The 23,816-nt window shown below is 51.0% G+C and overlaps 1 protein-coding gene across 1 annotated transcript; it reads left to right on the plus strand.

The window, feature by feature from the left end:
- Positions 1-5,505: 5,505 nt before the first annotated feature.
- Positions 5,506-15,043, plus strand: C8H1orf115 (chromosome 8 C1orf115 homolog). Its single transcript, XM_034667209.1, is given in 3 exon segments — positions 5,506-5,658; positions 5,660-5,884; positions 12,576-15,043. Coding segments are annotated over 3 exon segments (408 nt in total). The 5' UTR covers positions 5,506-5,595; the 3' UTR covers positions 12,696-15,043.
- Positions 15,044-23,816: the final 8,773 nt, after the last annotated feature.

Genomic DNA, 23,816 nt, shown 5'->3' on the forward strand with positions numbered 1-23,816 from the left:
AAGCGCCCCAAATAAAAGTAAACAAATCACTCAGTCCTAGGATGGCCTCCTGTTCCCCAGAGTTGTGCTGAGAAAGCAACAGAGGAGGGGACACCAGAGAGCAGAGAGCACTGGAGCTTTCTGGAGTGTTCCGCACTGCGGTCCACAGCAGAGCCATGCTGGAGTTGAAGCCAAAGGTGCACCCACACGCTCATGCTGGGCTCCCAGCCCCTCCCAGCCCAGGTACTGACAAGATCAAAGCCTTTGGCCCCTTGACAGTGGCGCCCCAAACTTGGAGTCTGGGAGGAACCAAAGGCAAACTCATTGCAGCTGTGGCCCCGCCAAGCTCAGCCCGGCTGAGCTAACTCCTGGGGGTCTCCTGATGTCAGCCTCTCACACTAGCCCCAGACAGGAAAAACTTGCTCTCTCTGGGAAAGAGAAAACAAAATTTCGGAAAAGACTTCAGAACTCAAGCGAAACCATTTTTGGAAGACCCTTGTTTTGTGACTGTACTAAATTTTGGCTGTAACATCCTCTGAGTGCAATCCCGTCGTTTATGTTGTATTTGCCTGAAGTCTTTGCTCCTTATCTTTGGTGCAGAAACCCAACCCCTTAAGGGAAATAAAAATATCATATGCCTTGGGGCGCCTGGGTGGCACAGCAGTCGGCATTCTGGGATCGAGCCCCACATCAGGCTCCCCCGCTATGAGCCTGCTTCTTCCTCTCCCACTCCCTCTGCTTGTGTTCCCTCTCTCGCTGGCTGTCTCTATCTCTGTCTAGTAAAATAAAATAAAATCTTTTAAAAAATATATCATATGCCTTAAATTCCCAATTTTGCTTTCAGTGGGATCTGCACAATAACCACGATATATTTTTTAAAGAAAATATTTTAAAACATGAATGCAGGTGTTAAATTTCTCCTTTCTATGATGCTATTTTTACCACCTTTTGAACTACAAGATATTTAATATAGAGGACTTCAAATTAAAAAATAATCTTTAAAACATATTTGTTTAAACTTAGAAGAGGTGGGGATTGACCATACTCCCTTTCTGGGACGCACAAAAACCGAGACTTCACTGAAATTCAACAGGGCTCCCCTCTGACTTCAAGTTCAGTCCTTGGAAAGTTAAACTTGTTACATCTGTTTCATGGTTTCTAACCAGTTCTTATCTGCTCCAGAGATATAGTTTTTCTCGAGCCTAAGCTTCTCCTGTAAAGATAAACCGAGAGTTTCAACAACTTGAATTCGTAAAACTTCAGGTCTATATAGATTCCGCCCCCCACATTTATTACAAAACAAAAGATTAAAACAAAGTCTTTATTTAGCGACAAATGGAAACTTTGTTTTCAATTAAATATCTGTAACTGTTTCTATGTAATTTATTCCAAACACACAGTCATTTTTAAGACTGTAAATTCTCTAAGCACTTTTTTTTTTTTTACTCAATAACTGATGATATATTTTCATGAGCCTTAACTCGCCAGTGTTTTTGCTTCTCCGGGGGCAGTTTCCTAATTTTATCAGTAAGGAAAGATTCTCATGGATTGGAACCCAGCATCCTTTCCACCCCCTTTCCTGTGCAGAGGCTAGGAGATGAAAACATGTTCCAGAGTGCTTTGAGTACTAGAGGGAATTTGGCAAGTTATAATCAGGTGCACGCTGGGAAGCTTTGGAAGGCAGACGGGGGTGAAAGAGGTGTTTCTGCTATTTTTGCTGTTCTGATAGTAAGCATAGTCCTGCAGGTGTCAGATTTTTCTGTGCCAGATTCCAGTGTCTGGTCAAGAGACGGGGTTGGAGGGGGCGGGAGGCGGAGTGTGGGGTCCGTGTTCTGTTGGCACAGACCTGCAGGCATGGCTGGAGCTGGAGCTAACCGTGAGGGTTGGGGTGTCCTTGCAGCCAGCAGCTCTCAGGTGTCTTTCTGGTGCTGCAGTTTCTTGACCGTGCACAAGTGCCAGCTCTGTTGTTCTAGCAGTTATGCTGGAGGCGGCCTCCTGGTCATTTGGAAGCCCTGAATTCCCCATATTAAATCCTGTCCCATGTGGCCGTCCAGAAGGGCACACAGGCACAGGCTCGGAAAGCCAGCGATGAACCACAGGACTCCTGGGGGCGTAGGCAATGGGACGAAAGGGCATTTGCTGGGCCATGACAAGTGGAATAGAATGTTGCTAGTGGGGGCTCCCGAAGTCCCAAAGGAAGAGCTTCAAACCCCTGTCAGGTCCAGAGGGCAGGGACAACAGCTTGGGCAGGTACCGGTGAAGGAATTTGTCTGCTCTCTTCTCTGTTTTGGCCTAGGAAGGATCAGGAACAAGCCTGGGGAGCTCAGAAACATGAGGTGGGGGAAACAGAAGAGAAACTTTTACACACACAGACACCCATGCTCACGCAGAGCCTGTATCAGATGCTGTCTGAGGGAGGAGAGGGGATTAACTTTAAATCAAGTTCAAGGTGGGGAGCCTGGGTGGCTCTGTTGGTTAAGCATCTCACTCTTGATTTTGGCTCAGGTTCTGATTTCAGGGGTTGTAAGCTCCGTGCTCAGAGGGGAGCCTGCTTGAGGTTCTCTCTCTCTGCCCCTCCATTTCTCTCTCTAAATAAATTGATAAAATCTTAAAAAAAAAATCAAGTTCAAGGCTCTGAGAATCACATGAAGTTGAGCATTGTAAGATTTAAAATTTTTATAAATCAAGGGGCACCTGGCTGGCTCAGTCTGTGAAGCATAATTCTTGATCTCAGGGTCATGAGTTCAAGCCCCATACAGGGCATGAACTCTACTTAATAAATAAATAAAATAAATCAAGACCATGTTTGCAACTTTGGAACTTTTTATTACCACTGTGTGATCAAAAAAATTATAAGGCTGCCTATGTTTTCACTCAGGAGCAAGGGAAGAGCTTCCCACACTGAATAACTTCTTCTTTTTTTTTTTTTAAGATTTTATTTATTTGAGAGAGAGAGAAAGAGCGTGAGCAAGAGATAGGCAGAGAGAGTGGGAGAAGTAGACTCCCCACTGAGCAGGGAGCCTGACATGGGGCTGGATCCCAGGACCCCAAGATCATGACCTGAGCTGAAATCAAGAGGTAGCTGCTTAACTCACAGAGCCACCCAGGAGCCCCCAAACCATAAGAGACTCTTAATGACAGAGAACAAACTGAGGGTTGATGGAGGGAGGGGGTGGGGGGTGAGCTGGATGAATGATGGGTATTAAGGAGGGCCCTTGATGTGATGAGCACTGGGTATTGTATATAAGTGATGAACCACCGAATTCTCCTGAAACCAATATGGCACTGTATGTTAACTACATAGAATTTAAATAAAAATTTGAAGAAAAAAATAAATATTGTGATATTTGAATAGTATTTTGTATGGACAAAAACCACATTTTTGGTCCCTTGCACATTTTACCTTTGTTTCTATTTGATACGCAGTTTGCGGGGAGAAGGGGCTCTCAAGTCAGTTTNTTGTGATATTTGAATAGTATTTTGTATGGACAAAAACCACATTTTTGGTCCCTTGCACATTTTACCTTTGTTTCTATTTGATACGCAGTTTGCGGGGAGAAGGGGCTTTCTGAAGTCAGTTTTTTTTGTTTTGTTTTGTTTTTTTTAAGTAATCTCTAAACACCCAATGCGGGGCTAGAACTTATCATCCCAAGATCAAGAGTTGAATGCTTCAATCTGGGGATGTACTGTATGGTGATTAACATAATATAATAAAATAAAATTAATAAAAAAAAAAAAAGAGTTGAATGCTTCAGAGTGAGCCAGCCAGGCACCTCTGAAGCCAGTTTGATACACAGAAAAAGGAATGTTAGGACCTCTTTCATATATATATATAAATTAATACTTACTTTAGTTACAAATCCACAAATCTAGCTTCCCTTAACCTTTGTTTTATTTACAAACCTAATTACTTTTATGTACAAATCTAATAAAATNTTAGGACCTCTTACATATATATATATATATATATATAAATTAATACTTACTTTAGTTACAAATCCACAAATCTAGCTTCCCTTAACTTTTGTTAACTTTTTGTTAACTTTTGTTTTATTTACAAACCTAATTACTTTTATGTACAAATCTAACAAAACTTAACTATTACTGTAAGGGGGATTTTACCATTCACTTAATTTAATTATCTTAAACATTTTAAATGACTTTTACAAACTTAGTATATTTAATTATCAGGTATTTCAACTATGTACAAGGCTATGTAATTCTTACAAATATAGTAAATTAAATTTATTTTTACATTCCTTTCATTTAAACTTATAACTTTAAATCAATTACTTGATTATACATTTTAAGTTGGAATCATAAAACTAATATTTGCATATTCTAATAAGCTAAATTGTAAATATTTTATGTACTTATAGCAACATATCCAAATCATTCTTAAATGTAGCCTGCACTTTAATAGTATTAAAATATTAATGAAATTAATAACCCATATTATTTTATACTTAACTCTTAGTTTCCAAGAGTTAAAAGATATTTACTGACATAGAGGGCGCCTATATGGCTTAGTCGCTTAAGCCTGGGATTCTTGATCTCAGCTCAGGTCTTGATCTCAGGGCGGAGAGTTCAAGGGCCGCCTTGGGCTCCACGCTGTGCGTGGAACCTACTTAAAAAAAAAAAACCAGAGAGATTACCCACATGAGACAATGAGGCATTCCCTAGAAGGTTAAGATTCACCATGAGCCAAGAGATGCATTATCTACCAGTGATATTGCTGAAAGCCTGATTGTCATGATCGCACACCTGTCCTATGCGGGGGCCAGAACTGAGCTTGCTCAGCCCCGTTGGTTTGCTCCACTTTCTCACTGTGAATCAGACTGAGATTAACACCGCGGACTCAGCGAGCTCTGTGTTTCTTTCTCTTTAAGATTTTTTTTATTTTCTAGAGAAAGAGAGCCCGCACAAGCAGGGGGAGGAGCAGAGGATAAGCCCGACTCAGTGTTGAGCGCTGACCTGGGGCTCCATCCCGGGACCCTGAGATGGTGACCGCAGCCAAAACCAAGAGTCCTTCCTTCCCTGAACCGACTGAGTCACCCAAGTGCCCCCGAGCTTGGTGTCTCTGACTGTATCCTTAGGATAGGTGCCTAGAAATGGTCGGCCCTTTTTCAGGACTCTTGAGGAATAGTTTCTGATTGTCTTTCTCAGAAGTTTGTCCCTGGTGCGCATCCCATGAATGTTGCATTACCACCCCCGTCCCACCACGTCCTCGCGGCACCGACTATAATCTTTACTATTATTATGATCATTGCCTCCGCCAGTTTGAGCGTGGCAAATGGTGCCTCGTTATTTGGGGTTCATGTATGTCGTTGCAAGTGCGGTGGAACGTGTTTCCGACGTTCACTGTGCGCCCAGCTTTCGGGGTGTCCCCTTGCTTGGCCGCCAGGTAGGATGCGGGAGGGTGGGGCTGAGCGCGCAATCCCGAGCCCCGCAGCCAGGGGGCGCTGCCACCCAAGTCCCCCCACCCCCCTCTCCCACGCCCCGTCCGGGCTGGGGCGGGCGGCCGGCGGCGGGGGCGCGGGCGCAGGCGCAGGCGCGGGCGGGGCGCAAAGGTTGGAGTCTTCTCATCCAGACCTTCGCCGGAGGGGCCGCAGCATCATGACGGTGGGAGCCAGGCTCCGAAGCAAGGCGGCGAGCGGTTTCCTGCGCCGCGGGCCCCGGGGGGCGAGCGCGGGCGAAGGGGGACGAGGAGGCGGCCGCCCTCCTGGAGCAGCCGGAGCGCGGGGACGAGGCGGCGAGCGGCGCGAGCGCGGGGCGCCCGGGGGCCCGGAGCGCGCGCAAGGTGCACCTGGCCGTGCTCCCCGAGCGCTACGAGCCGCTGGAGGAGCCGGCGCCCGGCGAGAAGCCCAAGAGGAGGTACCGGCAGAAGCTGAAGAAGTACGGCAAGGTAGGGCCCCACGCCTGCCACCGCCCGCGGGCTCGGGGTGCGGGCGGCCGCGCCCCCGGCTTCCTGGCCGATCTCCCGGAGGGTGGGGGTCGGGTCCCCACCGTCCGGCTGCGCTCAGCTTCTCTGGGCTGCCCCTGCGTCCCCTCGCCTGCAGTCGTTACCAGAGCACGGAAGAGGGTTCCGCCTGTCGACTGGGAGGTGAAGGAAAACTGAATCGCAAGTAACGATAGAAGCCAAACCGGAGCTTTGGGGGGCGGCGGGGGCACCAATCCACCCGCTCCTCCGGGGCTGGCCGCTTGGTTACATTCCCAGCATGTCTCAACATTCCCCGGGGTTCTGATCCTGGTGTGTGTCACGGTCTCTTGTACAGTTGGTAGGACAGAAATCCGTGTCCCTGTTTTACAGATGGGAACACTGAGGCATCAGAGTGGTTAGGTGACTTGTAGAAGGTGACCCAGTTGGAAAGTAGGGAGTTGCAGGCCAATTCATCTCTTCTCTGGCAACATGCTCGCCAGGATATCCCCCCAGCTGAGAATTGTTTGGGTTGTTATTCTCAAGTATTCCCAAGGCTCTTTCCAGGGCCTGGGAGTTCAACAATACATAAATAGGCACTTGTTGAATCTACTTTTCCCTTCCCCCAGCTGGCTGTCCGTACTCTGGGACCTGCAAACATACTACTGCTTTTTGCCATGGGGGCTGGGGGAGGTGGGCAGAGGAAGGAGGGGATACAGGAGGAGAGAGAGAGAGAGAGAGAGAATATGAATATGGGATAAAATAAGTGTCCTCAGAAATCGAAGCCCAAGGCAGTGCCCAGGGGCCTCTGCCTGGAATCACTTGAAGCTACCTGCTCCCGCCCCCTGGGGCTGGACAAGGCCACCCAGAAGACTATCATAAAACTCACCGTGTCCCGGCCAAAGGCCCCATCTGATTCAGTCTCATCTGTGTCCTCCAGTGGCCTCTTAGCCTATCTGAAACCATCCCGTCTCCACCCCTAGAAACTTAGGTGTATCATCCTCTATAAAAGCCCATCAGCAGCTTTGGGCACGGTATATGGGCAGGCGGTGAGTGGTACAGGCTATTACTAAAAACTCTGAAGTCGAGACTCTCAGGCTCGGAGTCCTGCTAGAACCCATCGTCCTCTTCCTGGGCTCAGTTGAGTACAAAGACACCAGCACTGGCCTCTCAGCTGGCAAGCTGGTACTGTGGACATCTCAGGTCAGAGGCTGGCGCCTCAAGATGGGTTTTGGTGCTCACTTTGTGCAGGGATTGTGCTAACCACCAGGGATCGGAAAACACACAGTACGGTCCTACCCTGGTGGAGGCCACACCTCCCAGGGGAATCCCGGCAGAGTCCGGCGCCACCACAGAGCCACACGGTCCAGAGGCCTTCAGGGATGAGGGGAGAAAGTCAGGGCATTTCGAAATCAATGGTGACATGAGAACTTAGCAGAGAAGATTGAGGTTTCACAGGTTAACGATGAGGTACTATTTCACACTCACTAGGACGGCTGTTATTTAAAACCAACAAACAAAAAATAACAGTTGTTGGCAAGGATGTGGAGAAATTGGAATTCTGTGAATTGCTAATGGAAATGTAAAATGGTGCGGTTGCTGTGGCAAACAGTTTGGACGTTCCTCCAAAAATTAAGCATAGAACTGTCATACGATTCAGCAATTCACCTCGTAGGTATATACCCAAAATAATTGAAAATAAGTATAAAATATGCATATATATGTATATGTATACAATATATATGTATATATATATTTGAGAGAGAGAACGTAGAGAACATATTCTCACGTTCATAGCAGCATTTTTCAAAATAGCCAAAAGGTGGAAACAGCTCCTGTGTCCACCAACTGATAAATGTTAAACGAAATGTGGTAGATACATATGGTGCGATATTACTCAGTCATAAAAAGGAATGAAGTACCGTTACGGGCCACAACGTGGATGTGATGGAGGCTGCCTGGGTCCAAGGAGGGACCTTGGCTCCGTGCAGGATGGCAGACAAAACTCCAGCCAAGAGAAGGTGAGCGCTGGGTTTATTGAACACAGAGAATATAGATAGAGTGCCTCAGAGACTTGGAAAGAAAAGTGAGTCTCATCTGTGCTTGAGGCCTGGAGTTTTTATGGAGGATGATGGTCTGGTGTCTTCTTAGGCATCCGGAGCAAAGACTCCATAAGTCACGTAGGCCCTGGTGCCGGGGATCTTGATAAATCAGTGGCCTTGGAACCATCCTGCCTGGTCACTCCTTATATGTTACCGATTGTGCTGGGAAGATCCATTATTGAAACAGACATTATCTGTTCTATAAGGTGTGTGTAGGGCGATGGTGTAGGTCCTGGTGAAAAATAGAAGCAGGAAAAAGCAGTTTTTCACAAGGTCCCTTTAGTTTCCCTGTTTCAGATGAACCCCGAAAACATTATGCAAAGTGAAAGAAACCGGCCACACAGGGTCCCATGCTGTATGCGTGTAGATGCCATTTATATAGAACATCTGAAATAGGCAAATGCGGAGAGAGGGAAGCAGATGGGTGGTCGCCAGGGACTGGGGAGAAGGGGAAATGGGGGCAGGTGTGTTACAGGTGCGGCTCTTCCTCTGGGGATGGTGAAGGTGTTTTGGAAGTCGGAGAGGTGCTGGTCGAATGACACTGTCGATGTACTAGATACCACCGGATTTTTCACTTTAAAATGGTTAATTTCTATGTCATGTGAATTTCACCCCAATTTTAAAAAAGGGGGGGGAATTTACCCAGCAGAGAAGGGGTGGTGTCCGAGGCGGAGGGAACAGCGCAGGCAGGGATGTGGGCTGCGAAAGCTGTCGTGTCACACCCCAGCTCAGTAGACACCAGAAACCACATGAGAGGACACTGTCCCGTTGGAGTTGGGCATTCCTGCTCTGCCTTCAACTTCTTGGAGGTGTCTGGGAAGGTAACCAGTTAGTGTCCATCATGGAGGAAGAGAAAAGCCCACCCCTCTTTGCTGAAAATCCATGGCAACAGCCAAGCCTCTGCTAGGAGCGTGGGGAGGTGAGTCTCTGGGCTTTAGCCACCACATGAATCCTTCCCTTACGGGGGCCCAGTGCAATAAGGAGGGACCTGCAAACACATCACATTGTTAATGGATGGCTTTTCCTTTGAGGAAGGGGGCTTGGCAGTTCCCGTTCATCTGTTCACCGGTCAAGCCCTGCGCCCAAGTCCCTTCCTGCCTCTGTTTAAAGAGAGGCATTTGGCGTTTGTGAAATGCAAAAGCGTTTCTTCTCTCCTGCTGCCCTGTGGTCCCAGACAGGCGTGGACCGCAGTGTCAAGCTGGCCCAGCCTCTCAAAGGAGGCTCGGGGCTACGGGGCTGTGTGCCTGGACTCTTGCCCGGCAGTGTTCCCTAGTGATTTGTAAGAAATGATGCTAGTTTTCGCGTGGTGCTTGAATTGTTCTCAAAGTGCCATTTTCTGGGTTCAGGGAAGGAACAGACATGGAATGTTCTGCTGCTTGCCAAGAGCTGTGCTGCACATTTCATGTGTGGTACCTCCGAATTATCCCCAGGACCTTGGAAAGCTGGGGGCCCCCCGTTTTGCAGCAGTGGAAAACTGGAGTTGAAGGACGTTGTGCTGTTGGAGGCCGCACAACTGGAGAGTAGCCGCGCTGGGAGGCAGGAGTCTCACCTGGCAATTGGATGGAGGGGACTAACCCCCAAAACTTAGCTTAAGAGGAGAGGTCACCTTTCCCAAGCACCCCTGAGAGCCGCAGGAGGAGTGTGGATGAGGAAAGTAAGTACGTTTTGTCCGTGAGGGAGCTGGGAGAGGGTCGGAGGGGGGAAAGAATGTGCAGAGTGGCTTTTAGTAAACTCAAGAGGGAGAGAAATAATCCTTCTGCTCTAGGTGGCAGCAGGTGAGGACAGGGGCCCCAGAGCCCGGCTGCCAGGCTCAGGCCCTGACACCTGTTGGTTTGGGGATGTTGGGCTGGGCGCACCTCTTCGCCTCAATTTCCTTCCCTGTGACATGGGGTAAAATGAGGGTTATGGGCAGGAGTAAATGGGTTCCTCCCCGCAGAGATCCCTGAGCTCCGCTGGCAAGTGGCAAGGCTTTCGTGACTGTTGGCTGCTGTCTCAGGGGGTGAAGGACAGACCCCATAGGACTGTTGAGTTTCTTATTCTTTTCATCAGAACTCGGTAACTGAGAAAAAACCCTCCGTCTGTAGCTGGTTGCCCAGCTCAGCTTTGTGCCTGCGTCCTGACCACATTTCCAAACGTCCTGAAGCCTCGATCTTCATATTCAGGGGGACATGATCTTTGTTGGCGGCTGGCTTTTTGTTTCTGTTTTTTTGGGTTTTGATTTTGCGAAACTGGAGGGGGCAGGGAATCCCTGACTTCACTGGGGGTTGGTGAGTACGGAGAACCCCTGAAAGCGTGACATCCTAGGACAGCTGTAATAGGTCACCGCCAGCTGCACAGGTCTGGAGGCTGGAGTCTGAAATCAGTGTCACTGTGCTGAACTCAGCAGGCTGGTTCCCATAGAGGCCCCAGGGAAAAACCAGTTTTGTTGCCCTTTCCAACTTCCAGAGGCGCCCATCCTCCCGCATCCCAGCCAGCAGCGCGGGTCCGCAGATCTCTCCCTCTGCTTCTGTCGTGACATTGCCTTCTGTGGCCCTCCTATAAGGACAGTTGTCCTCCTTTGGGTCCCTATAAATACAAAGGGGCCCTTATAATGATTGGCCCCACCTGGATATTCAAGGACCATCTCCCCATCTTAAGACCCTTAGTTTAATCGCATCTGCAGAATCCCGTTTGCCCTATAAAGCCCCACATTTACAGGTTCTTGGGACTGGGGGCATTCTTCAGCCTACCATGCTCCCCTAGGTCCCCCATGCCCCACTCCTTCTCCGAGAGATTATTTGGCTTGAAAACTTGACTCCCATCAAGGAATTCAAGCCCTCCCTCAAATGACACCGAAATGGTCGTGGATAGATATTTTACATTTCTTTGTATTGCTTTTCTCGAACCTGTGTTTTGACAGTGTTCCAGCTAATGAGCTATTTTATTTATTTTTTTAAAGGTTTTTAAATTTATTTATTTATTTGACAGAGATAGGGAGAGAGGGAACACAAGCAAGGGGAGTGTGAGAGGGAGAAGCAGGCTTCCCGCCAGGCAGGGAGCCCGAGGCGGGGCTCGATCCCAGGACCCTGGGATCCTGACCTGAGCCGAAGGCAGATGCTTAATGACTGAGCCTCCCAGGCACCCCTTATGAGCTATTTTAGTAGCTTTCTTCTAAATGGCAATGATGAAGTGACGAGCAGTTTTTGTAAATAGCACGCTGAGGAAAATGGATGTACCGATGCCCAAAATGTCAAGTTCAGTGCCGGCCATCCATGATTCTGGTGGCCTTGCTTGTGAAGGACTGTTACACTTGCTCCCAGAGAACAGTCGTTTTGTTATTTTTATTTCAAGGGGGGATGTAAAGTTCTCCCACTGAATCTTATACACGTATAGAGATGTCTCTCTTAGCAACCTCACGCCACCCCCTGCCCCACGCATGCACCCTAGTGTCTCACTGAGAAGTCAGCGGGCACTATGCCAGGAGTCAGTGTCTAGAGAAGCCATAGATGTGACCTGGCTCTCTCCAGGGCTCCTTATTGAGCCTGAGAGCTTCCATAGGAAAGACCTGGACCCTTTCTGGGTGCTGGGGGTACAGGAATGAGCACAGGAAAGCCCTTCACCTGGGAGAGAGGGAAAGTCAGGCTACGAGACAGAGTAGGTTTGTTGGGCAGGGTTGGCTCCTAGCTTTGTGGTTGTGATCAGGGATTTAAGCGAAACCGGGAATTTTAGGTGCTTATTGGATTTGGGAAGGTCGGGAGGCTGAGACACAAGGTGTGTGGTGGGGTCCAGGGCACGCACATGAATGGTGACATCGTTGAGAGTGATGACGAACGTTGGGGGTGGGAAGTGGAAGGGGGGGTGGGGTGGGCAACAGCACCATTGATGTTAGTGAGGGGGGGGGTCGCTATGCTTCCTGTTGCCATTCTCAACAACAGGGATGGCCCCTGTCCAGCACCAGGCCTTGCAGAAAGGGAGTGGATAGCAAGAAAGCATGGTGTAGCCCTTACCCTCCAGGAGTTTATAATTGTGCCGGAGGATGCCACTGTTGGAGAACAGTGGGAGGAGACTCCAGAGACAAATGTACGGGTTGGACAGGAATCTGCCCTGGAGATAGAGGGAGGGCATGGGGGTCTTTTAGATAAGGTGGAGGAGGGACACTTGACCCAGCCTCCAGAAGATGCAGTGGCTAGGCTGGAACAAGAAGAGGAGTAGCCTTTGGTTTAAAAATAAAACCAGGGGCGCCTGGCTCTTGATCTCAGGGTCATGAGTTCAAGGCCCTGTTGGGCATGGAGCCTACCTGGAAAACAAAACAAAACAAAGCTGGTTTGGTTTTAGAGCTAGCAGCCTCACTGCCGTTCCCAAGCTGTCTGAACTGTCTGGACACGCACAGCGCTTGAAAGTCCTTTGCAAGGTGATGATGTCTGTTCTGAACCCCCACATGTTCTTGGACTGGGGGCGGATGTGGAAACACGGCAGCTTGCTAATTTGCCCTGAGAGATGAGGCAGAATGGTCCCTTACATGGGTCACCGTTGCGTGTGAGGGACTACAGAGCCGCCTAACGCGCCCCTTTGCTTTTCTCTTCTCTTCTACAAAACAGAACTTTGGGAAGGTCGTCACCAAGGGATGCCGCTACGTGGTCCTCGGCCTGCAAGGCTTCGCCGCGGCCTACTCTGCCCCATTCGGAGTCGCCACCAGCGTGGTCTCGTTCGTCCGCTAGCGGGAGCGCGGACGGAAGCCCCGCGCTGGGAGCTGTGCGGGCCCAGGACCATCTCCGACCTGAACCCACAAAATCCTTGGAGGAAATCAGTGTCTTTCCTTGTTGCATTGGATGAATGCAATGAACGGAACATCCCTGCCCATCCACTGAGCTTTTCATGACTCTAGGACACAGGTGGCTCCGATGGACAGTCCTGCAGAGAGTCAGGCCTGTTTTAGGTGTGGGGTTATGGTGTGCGGACACCGAAGCCTTCACCCAGAGGCCGCGGCGGGCTGGCCCAGAGACAGACACTTGGCAGAGGGGGGCATTCTTGGTGGGTAGCGCACTGGGGATTATGAGGGGGGAAAGGGATTTTGACCTGGACTAATAAGATGATTTGTTATGTTCTGGAAAGGTCGCAGGCCAGCTTGGCGCTCACAGCCCTTGGCCGCCTCGATTCTGGGGACAGCAAAGGATCGTTTGTCTGTCATGAACCCCATCTCCTTCTTCCACCCCTTTGTCACCAGGAGTTTAATTATGGGCTTGAGAAGAAGAAGGAAGGAAGGAAAATCTCTTTGAAGGTGGGGATGCTTTGAAAACTGTGGATGACGTGTGTGACTGTTGAAAGCAGATAAAGCTTGTGATTCCCCCCCCCCACATGAATGTGTGACTGGCGGGGAGGGAAGGAGGGGGTTCAGAGGCAGGCTGGGTGGGCTGGAGAGGTCACTGGAGGGCGTGCTTCTGCGGTTCCTGGGCCAGCCCAGGCCGGCTGCGGGCTCTGAGGTACATGCCTGTGGCTGGCTGACGGCGGCCCCACTCAGCTGCCAGGCACCGTCGCCGACTCCCTGCCGCTGTCCTGCGCCTCTAAGCCAAGCCACCAGAGGTGCTTTGTCCGGAGAGAGGGGGACACTGCGCCTGGCAAGGAAAGAGTGTGATTTAGAGAAGGAACCAGTAAGTAGGAGACAGGTGTGCTGGAAGTAGACAGAAAGATGACGGACAGGAGGAGTGGAAGTCTGGGAGCCAGGTCTGGTTTATCAGCCCTGGGAAATCTTAGGTGGGCTGGGCTTTCAGCTCCAGGTAGGGACCAGGGGTGCTGGGGGGCTAGGGGTGCCACGGCTGGTGCTGGAAGCCCCCCTGAGGCCCATGAGCATTCTCTGGCTGCCTTTGTAGCGTCCTGTCCTCTTTGGTGCTGCCAAGTTGGTCCACAGCTCACCTGGATTCAGAGCTCAGCGCCGCATGGGTCTGGGGCTGGACGCTCCCCCAGGACGGCCCAGGGACTGCCATTGGCCAGGGGGGTAAAAGACAGGGGAGGCTCCTCTTACTGTACCCCTCGGCCAACCCCCATGATAGGCCACCATGTGGATGTTACCAGAATACCCGGAAATCCAAATTGTTTTTGCTGATCAGTCTGTAGGGTGGGTGCCAACACCTGCATGTGGCCCTGAGCAGTTCCCCAGGCCTCGCAGAGGAGCCCTCGGTGCTCATGCCTCACCGGTCAAGCCAACCAGGTGGCATCAGGACGTGGAGAAGGTGGGTGGGGAAGACAGACAGATGGACGGAAGAAGGAACCGGTGTAGGAGAAAGTTGTAGCCAGACATTCTGGAAGCTCGTGTTGAAGATGAACTTTGTTCCAGTTCTTCCTCATTAATATTTGTGAGGAAAAGAGAAAACAGATGGTCTTGTTTTAACTCAAATGATGAAAGTGGATGATAGCACATTTTCACACATGGAAGATAATGACAGCTTGCCTGGTCACACTGGGACTCCGGGAGAAGAGACAGAAGTGGAAGAAAAAGCCAAGCAGAGTTTAGTGGGAGAGCCAGGCCTCCGTGGCCCACGGGTGACGGGAGGAGGCAGCCTGTGGTGGGCTTGGAGGATGTCCCTCCCGGAGGCCCAGGGATGCTGACCCGCCCCCAGAAGCCTGTTGTGTCCCCTTGGAACAGAAGTGTGACCCCGGAAGGGACCAGTGCTGCTGAGGCCTGTCTGTCAAGACCTTCCCCATCCCATCCCCAAATTGGAGACATATCAGGCCAAGCACATAGGCCCTGAAATTCAAATTGTTTGATTAAAAATCCACCTAGAAATGTCATCAGTCAGAAGCTGCGGGGATTGCCCTGCGAGCCAGATTCCTGTGTACAAAAGATGACCTTGTCCAGTATCCCTGAGAGCTCAGGCCCCGGGGACAGGGCAGATTACCTTTTGCCTGTTTCTCTGTCTGCAGTTGTGTTTTGTTTTGTTTTTTTAGCGTCCTGGGTCCACACGCTACTGAGAATTGAGTTTTAGAGCTTTGTCCTTACGCGCTTGACCAAGAGGCTGCTTTCGTACCCTTTTCTTGCCCTGTGATGTAAATAAACCCTTAATTTGTGTAACGTGTCTGTGTGTGAAGTTTCTCCCCCTCACTTTCCAGCCTCGCCTGAGATTCCTGCCGCGTCCAGCCAACGCTGACCTCACACCAGTCATCGTTGTCGGGGACCTCCCTGGGGCACCCAAGCCACCATGAGGAGCCGGGGGCTGCCCCAGGGGGAGGGAGAGGGTCCCGGATTCATCTGGAACTCTGCTTAGGTGTTAAGGGGCAGAGGGGCGGCAGGGGGGGAGGTCAGATTCTCTAGAAACCTAGCAGAAAAGGCTTCAGCTCACGCATTTGTTGAAAGTGAAAATTTCCAGAATCTCCAGTAGGTGAAAACCGAGCTCTGTGCTCAGGAGCCAGAATGCGTAGCTTGAAGACAGAGTCTGGGTATAAAGAAGGAAGACAGTTTATTACTTTGCCAGGCAAAGGAGGCTGCAGCCAGCTGGTGCCGCCAAGACCGTAAGCCCACCCAGGGTAAAGAGGCTGAGGGGTCTTGGAGGAAAACCCAGGATCTGGGCAGATTCGATAGGAAATCTGGTCCGAGCCGCGTAACCATGTCTTCAAGGTGGTCTCCTGACTTGCGCTGGCTCTGGCCGGAGGAATGTTGTTACCACATTATCAATATCGATACTGAGCTCCTGGAACAAAGGATTTTGCAGAAAAGTGAAGGCAGGAGGGGGAGAGGCTTCAAGAATGAGGAGGAGAGAAAACTTGTTCAGTTTAAAGTCACTTGTTCAGTTTAAAGTCAAGCCTTGCTGAAGCCTGAGCGTGTCCCTCCAGATTTCCGTCCATCTTTACATTCTGTAGCGGTCTCACAATTTTGATTGAGAGGCTCCTGTGGGACCAGGAAGCTGCGTTTTTCCCTAGTGGCTTAGAACATGATGAAGCCCCTGTCCCTTCTCTCCGAGCTGGAAATGCTGGCCCCCGGGGGGTTGCTGCAGGTTGCAGCTGCCAGTGGACTCCCCAGGTGGGAGGCTGGGGTCTGACGTGAGCTGGGGCTGCGGGGGGGTGGCTGGCAGGTGCCAGCCCCGGGGGGGGGCATATGTAACATGCCCTTTGACTGAGTCCCCACAGAAGCGGTGGGAAAGGGCTTGGTGGGAGGGAAGCCCACCTCTGCACCCAGTCGATGTCGTTTTGGAGTACAGGTGAGGTTCAGTGGGGTGGAGTCCGGAGTTGACGACCGAAAGAATTCTTGAGACGTCTTCGGTGGGAAGCCCACCTCTGCACCCAGTCGATGTCGTTTTGGAGTACAGGTGAGGTTCAGTGGGGTGGAGTCCGGAGTTGACGACCAAGAAAGAATTCTTGAGACGTCTTCGGTGGGAAGCCCACCTCTGCACCCAGTCGATGTCGTTTTGGAGTACAGGTGAGGTTCAGTGGGGTGGAGTCCGGAGTTGACGACCAAGAAAGAATTCTTGAGACGTCTTCGGTGGGAAGCCCACCTCTGCACCCAGTCGATGTCGTTTTGGAGTACAGGTGAGGTTCAGTGGGGTGGAGTCCGGAGTTGACGACCAAGAAAGAATTCTTGAGACGTCTTCGGTGCAAAATGCTGGACAGGACCCGTGGGCAGAAAGAGCTGCTCCCTGGGTTGTGAGGGGTGGCTGCTTATATACTATGGGGTTGGGGGGGGGGTTAAGGAAAGGGGAGGTTTCAAAAGGATTTTCATATGTTGAAGAGGACCTACTAGGTACCAGAGGCCTTGCCATTGTCAAGTTAAGGTGGTTTTTCCCTCTAGCAAGACATGAGCATTAAGATGGCTGGGAGCTTCCTGGAAGAGTATCACCCACGTCCCATCCGGGAGTGGGGGGTGGGGGCGAGGTTTCCGGGGGTCCCCTTATGCTCTGTCTTCAGCCAGCCTTCTGCTCCCTTATCACAGTGGGGATGTGTGAGTTTTCCAGCACCTCCACGCAGTTCTGATACGAGCTGGGTGCCCTGGAGGGAGCATCCTATCTCACAGATGAAAGGGCTTAGCCCTCCTACAGGACTGGTCCCTCCCTCCAGACCAGGAGCAAGTCCAAGTTGCCACCAGCGATTTGCATTGACCAGCCCAAGATTGGAGGTTCCAACAACCCCCTCCTTGGGTCCTGTTAATTTGCTAGAGTGGCTCACAGAACTCAGAGAAACATTTTACTCCGTTCCCTGTTATTAGAAAAGGATCTAACTTGGAAGCAGCTGGATCAAAGAGAAGCATAGGGCAAGGTCTGACGAGAGGGCACAGAGCTTCCGTGCCTCCCCAAACACACCCCTCTCCCCAAATCTCCAGTGTGTTCACCAGCCCGGAAGTTCTCCCGAACACTGTCTTTATGGAGATGTCATTACATAGGATGACTGATTAAAAATCAGTGGCATTTGGCAATAGAGTTCAATCTCCATCCCCTCTCCTCTCCCTGGAGGTCTGGGGGGAGACCGAAAGTTCCAAGCCTCGAATCGCAGGCTTGGTTCCGGCAACCTGGAGGTTTGCCTCATTAGCATAACAAAAGACACCTTGCCTGCTCTCAAGACTTAGAAATTCCAGAAGGGTTTTAGGAGCTTGTGCCAGGAACAAGGACCAAGACCAACTCTCTCTCTATATATATATATATATTTTTTTTTTGAAGACTTTTTTAATTTGAGACAGAGCACAAGCAGGGGGGAAGGGGCAGAGGGAAAGAGAGAAGCAGACTCCCTGATAGGCAAGGAGCCAGATGCGGGGATCGGGCTCGATCGACCCAGAGATCATGACCTGAGCGAAAGGCAGCCGCTTCACCGACTGAGCCACCCAGGCATCCCACCAACTATATGTTTCTTATTATAAATCACAATAACACAGGCGGGTCAAGAGAGGCAGGGCGGTTCTGGGTAACCACGGATTGGACTCCCTGGCAGGCCGGAGTCCGTGTGTCCACCTGCTGTTAGGCGTAGAGCAAAGCAGGAAGTGAGGGACCTTGGAATCCCCCCTGCTGTCCCTCTCTGCCCCATACCTGCACTTTGTCCGAGAACCCTGACTGGCATCTGTGACCGAGAAGCAGGACCTGAGCTCAGGTCTCCTGCACCTTCCGGTGGTCGTCTGGGACTCGGCAGCACCCTCAGCAGACATGGTCCTGGGGCTGGGAAACCCTCCCGGCAGGTTCAAGGAGTTGCTGCTGTGGGGTTTGCCCCCATGATATCTTTTTTCCCCACTCCTGACTCTGCAGGAGCACTGATAAAGTGAATTTAACTTTGTGATGCCGTCATCCCCAAACTGTTTTGAAAACTTTATAATCTCTCTGTAAAGGTATGTTATAGTACAAATTATATACAGAGTTAAAGGGGAAAAATAATGCCCTCAGCATCCTTGTAAAGGCTGTATTTGAGAGGTTCTGTGGCTTGGCTAAAACCTGAAGAAAAAAAATCTCAAACTCCCTTGACCATTCATGGGGAAATGTGGGAAAAAATAATACTTGGATTTTTTTTTTTTAAGAGGCAAGTTTTCTGAGCCAAACCACTCCACTGAACTTCATAGGGGAAAGGAGATCTCTTCAGATTTTCTAGAAGGCTCAGTGCCAGAGCCCTGTAGGTGTGAAAGCCACAAAGGGGCAGGCCTGGGAGGGGAAGGGTAGGGCAGAACAAAGGTTTGGCTGCTGGGTGGCCAGGCCTAATCTCCCCCACAGGGGTGCTCAGCCCCTTCTACCCTGCATCTAGGACGGACACTAGATTAGGGCCAGAATTCAACACCTCCAGGACTGGCTCAGCTGTGGTTTGGTTTTTGTTTTTTTGTTTTTTTAACTGACGTTTCTCAGGTGATTCACTTGCCTAACCTGTTGACAAGACTCTGAACAAGTGTGTCTGGTTCAAAGCTGACACAGAAATGAGGACCAAAGTACAGACCGAGCTAAGAGGGAGCCCTTCCTGTCACTGGCTCTTTCGTTCCAGAGCAAACCCCTTCCACCCAGCCCTGCTTTCTCCATTCAAAATGGGGGGAAATAGGGCAGCAGGGTGGCTCTGTTGGTTAAGCGTCTGCCTTCTGCTCAGGTCATGGCCCCGAAGTCCTGGGATCAAGTCCCGTGTTGGGCTCCCTGCTCAGCGGGGAGTCTGCCTTTCCCTCTGCTGTTTCCCTTGCTTGTGCCCTCTGGCTCTGTGTGTGTGTCAAATAAATAAAAGCTTTAAAAAAAAAAAATCAAAACGGGGGAGATAATTCGTGTCTGTTTCCCTTCCTATGAGAGATGTTTAGAATCAGTGCAGAAGTAGAAAGTGGTGACGTAACACCTTTTTTGTTTGTTTGCAAGGGACTTACCTGCTGGAAAAGACACTGGACAAGTTTATCTTCTTTTGTCGTGGAAAGAGCCCTGAGTTAGGTGTTAGTATCGTGCCCCCACTCGAAGCCGGGAAGCACTTTCTGTGGGGGACGATGCTTTGTGTTTTTTGAGATCTACAGCATTAAGGAGAAAAAGGCATCTAAGTTATTTACGAATTTCCTTTATCATTGATGAGGGAACAGAAGGCAAGCTGAGGACAAAGCAGAAACTGACACCCCCCCCCCATGGGATGTATGTGACATTCCTCGGGCGCTCCTGGCTGCCCTAAAGGACAAAGAAATAGTTAACCTATAGATACCACAATCCTGCAAGACTTAAGTCTCCCTCAGTTTACAAATGTCTTTAGCAGTTTACAAGAATGAAGCATTTCTATCAATAACCGAGCTTCCGAGCTTCCGGAAGGGAATGTAGATACAATTAAATGTCCTTGTAATCTGCAGGCTCCAGGAAGTTCCCAACTCTCTTCATGTTAATGCCTTGCTAGAGGGAAAACAATGGCTAGGCCTCTGGTAGCTTGTGAGTCTTCTTTAACATATGAAAGTATTTCCTCAACCTCCCTTTTTCCTTACCTCCCCCAACCCCATGGTATATAACAGCCACCCCTCACAACCCCGGTGCAGCAGCTCTCTCTGCCCATGGGTCCTGTCCCTGTGCTTTAATAAACCACCAATTTTGCACCAAAGACACCTCAAGAATTCTTTCTTGGCCGTCCGCTCCGGACTCCACCCCATTGAACCTCACATGTATTCCGTGTCCTCATCATCACCATTATTTTTCCATGCAAAATCAAGCTTGAATTTGCCTTTTGATGCCTTCATTTCAGTAAGTCAGTGAGCCATGCCCGTGGTCCCACAGTCCTGGGATTCGGTCTGCTCCCCCGCATTCCTCATGCTCCCCTGGATTCCACCTGTTCCCGGGCAGGGATTCTCTGTGCCTTCCGGGTCTCCCTGGGCATCAAAGAGGAGGACCAGGCACACGCAGTCTCGTGCTGGCTGGCTTAACTACATCCTTCTATGTGATTCTGGATCCAGGAAGCCCTGAAACCAGGACTCGGGCTGCGTTTTCAGCCCCTTCCAGCTGCCCCCCACTCGAGGTTCTCTCAGGCTCTGTTACCCCCGAGGGATCCCAAGGAAGAGGGAACTTTCATCCTAAGCACATCCAATTTGCATTCCTGGGCCCAATAATGTGACCCAGGTAGGTAGCTAGAAACTCTGCAGCGAAAGACTCGGGGGCGCTTACCAGCCCCTCATACCACGAATTTCTGAGATGCTGAGATTGCTTCTCTGCTGCTTTACCACAGGCGAGGCGCAGGTCATCCAGGCTGCTTTGAGGTAACAGGCTTGAGCAATGGAAGCTTGAGCAAGGCAGGAGGGCCCACAGCGACCAGAGACCTGAGTGCCCAGAGGCTCAATAAGCGACCCACCCTGAAATAGCCATAGGCTCCGACTGACCAGTTACATCCAGGCACAGTTCCTGCAATTACCCAAAAAGGGGAAATTCCCTACAGCTCCATACTCCCCTACTCCACCCTGTAGCTGTGACCCCTCACCACCAGCTCTGCACACAGTCTCTCCTTTGCTCTTCTGAGCCCCCCCATCCCTTGTGCTGTATTCAATAAACTTCTCTTTTATTCTGCGTTGGGTGAAGTATCTCACCACCTGTGCCACCAGCCCCCACCCAGTTGGGATGCCCCACATTTGGGGACCCCCCCATCCGATCACCACACCCCACACAGAGGGCGGGGCATGGGGGCTGGGCCAGGGAAGGGATATGTGCCCCCAGGTCAGTCCGGGCAGTTGACATTTGTTTTGCCACATGTCCTCCGTGTGATTTCTGTAGCCACGGTTACTGTGTTCCCCTCCCTGGTTCCCTGCAGCGCCCAGGGGCCGCGTGCCCGAGCCCCCAGGCTAGCAGGCAGCCACCCTGCACCCTAGGAAGACTTCTGGCAGTCCTCTAGCCTTGGACGAGGTCCACAACCCCTTCAAATTGCAGGGCTTGGTTTCTTTTGTAAAATCAAGGAAGTCGTGGCTGCTTCCAGGCTCTTCGGTGGATCAGATGTGGAGTGTATGAGGCACGGAGCGTGCGGGGTGTGGACGGGTCTTCTCACCGACTGACTCCGCCCCTGGATCAACAGACCACTTGCTGGTGGGGAAAGAAGACCTGGGGGGTGGGGTGGGGTTGAAAGAGGAACTTCAGCTGCCTTGATTTTGATCTCAGCGGTTTAGTGGGGTTCTTGTTTCCAGCTTGTCTCTGGGCTCAGGTGGAGCACCCCCTGATGGGAACCCCATCTCCCCCCCAGCCCGCAGCCAGGAGCTCTCTGAGCCATAGAGACCTCCCCCACCGCCCGTCACTGACTCCCAGATAATGCTGGCTTGAACCTTCACTGCGTTCCTGCACGTGTGCGCCCACCTTTGCCCCCCCTCGTTTGCCTTATATACACCCACAACTATTTTCGGTATTTGGAGGCAGTCTTTGAAATGCCAGTCCACTGTCCTCCCCGTGGTGGCCTCACTGAAATAAATTCCTTTCTTGTTTCACCACCTCTGGATTTTGTCAGGTCCTGGTCTGTTTGGATTCTCCCCTGCCCCAGCCAGGTGCTGTTTGTGACACCCCAACCTGCTACAGGGGAGGGGGGTGGGAGGGAACTGGGGGGGGCAGAGAGACACACAGCCTGCTTGCCCTCCACTGTTAGTGTTTTTCTCTCTTCCCCCTAAACTCGTCCTTTATCTACGGGGAATGGCTTCCAGATTCCTGAGGGGAGCAGAGCCCCCACTTTTCCCTTGGCTTAAAACGAGCCCAGCTAGAGCTGTGGCAGAGCTGGAGTGGGGGCAGAGGCTCGAGGTTCCAGGAAAAGGTTTATTTGTAGCTTTCCGTCTTTTCCAGCCCTTCCAGATGAGGAAGGACTCTGCACTTTCACCCTGAACTGGGTTAGGTTTGCCGCGGGCCTCGTTTCCCAACACCCAGACTGGTCCTGTTTGTGACGTGGGGGTGCAGAAGTCCTGTCAACTCCTTTGGGCACAGTGTTCAAAGGACAAACGGGCCGCCTGAGGACCAGTGGGAAAGCTTGGGGCTCGCAGGAGGGTGGCAGGCAGTCACTGTCATGGCTCATGGCAGACACGCAAGGGCCCTACAAACTCAGTAATAACAACTCTGAGGACCGGGAGAGCCAATACACACTCTCATTAATCACCCAAGGAGCCTCTTCATTTGTGTCCGCTCACGTGTTCAGCAAAGGAAGCTGTGTGCACCTGCCGTGTCCCTGCAGCACACAGGATGGCCGGGCGGCTCCCCTGGGAGGCAACAGGACAGGTGGTTGTGGCTGTGTGTCCCACTATCACACTGCCCTGGGTTGCAGGGTCATGTGCAGGAGGTTGTTAGGAGGTTGTAGAGAGCAAGATGGAGTCACTCGTGTCAAGCAGGGGCCTGTGTGAAGCAATGACCCAAGGAGCAAAGGGTACTGTAGCCGGGAGACATCGCCGAGACCAGCACCTGCTGACCATGCCCCAGAGCTGACGATGAGCAGAAGCAGACGGGGTCTGCGGGGGCCCAAGACTGGTTCAGTCCTTCCAAAAAGGGAAGACTTGCAGTAAACTGTCAGACTCCTCAGACAGGAGCGGGAGATCCTTCCCTGCTTGAACTCAATAGGCAGTAAGTGCCCAGAGCTGACCGGACGAGACAAGGCTTTATCTCAGCTGCTTGCCTACAGATGGCCTGCACGGTTGGTTCAGTAACTTCCGATAACCGCTCTGTTATCTTGTTTGTTGTGTGACTATCTTCTGTTTTGCTCTGTGCACTCTCTACAAAGCCAAGTCAATCACGTGGTGAAATGTCATTGAGTTTGGAATCCTGAACCCGCTTTATAATTATGTTAACCTTGCTTTATGACTGAAGGGAGCTGACGTTGTGGAAAGACCCTGCTTGGGTGTGGCCTTCAGAGCACGCTCACGACAGAGGTGCGGGGGGGGCTCAACCCCCCAGGAGAAGGAGGCAGGACTGGGCTGAAGGTGCCCAGCAGTTAGTGGAGGCCCAGCCATGGCCTCTGCCTACCCCCGGGAACTCTGATGCTAGTGTGGCCTTACAGGGTTGACTTGACTTGCTCCGGGATGGCCAGGCCCCATGCTGATCAGTCCATGGATCTGGGCTGCCCCCTGGACAAGGTGTCTCTCCAGTCCTAAAAGTCATCTCCGTCCACAGACATTCCCAGCAGGTGCGGCCAAGTCTTTCCTGGAAGGGGATCTGGGTAGCACATCTGAGTGTCCACTGCGCTGGCTCTGAAATCTGACTCCACAGCTCACCCCCTGTGTGACCCTGGGCAAGAGGCTCAGCCTCTCTGAATCACAGTTTGCCCATCGGACAAGAGGGGGTTTGATAACTGTACCCACTTTGCAGAGTTATCAGAAGGATATTCATTCTCACAATAGTGAAACCCATAGAAAGAGCTCAGTATGTCATTGTTTCTGGAAATAATAAAAAAAGTAAGGTCTGGCCTTGAGGGAACTTCTATTCAATCATATAGTTTCAGAC

Source organism: Ailuropoda melanoleuca, chromosome 8, assembly GCF_002007445.2.
Source record: "Ailuropoda melanoleuca isolate Jingjing chromosome 8, ASM200744v2, whole genome shotgun sequence".
In the NCBI taxonomy this organism is placed as follows: Eukaryota; Metazoa; Chordata; class Mammalia; order Carnivora; family Ursidae; genus Ailuropoda; species Ailuropoda melanoleuca.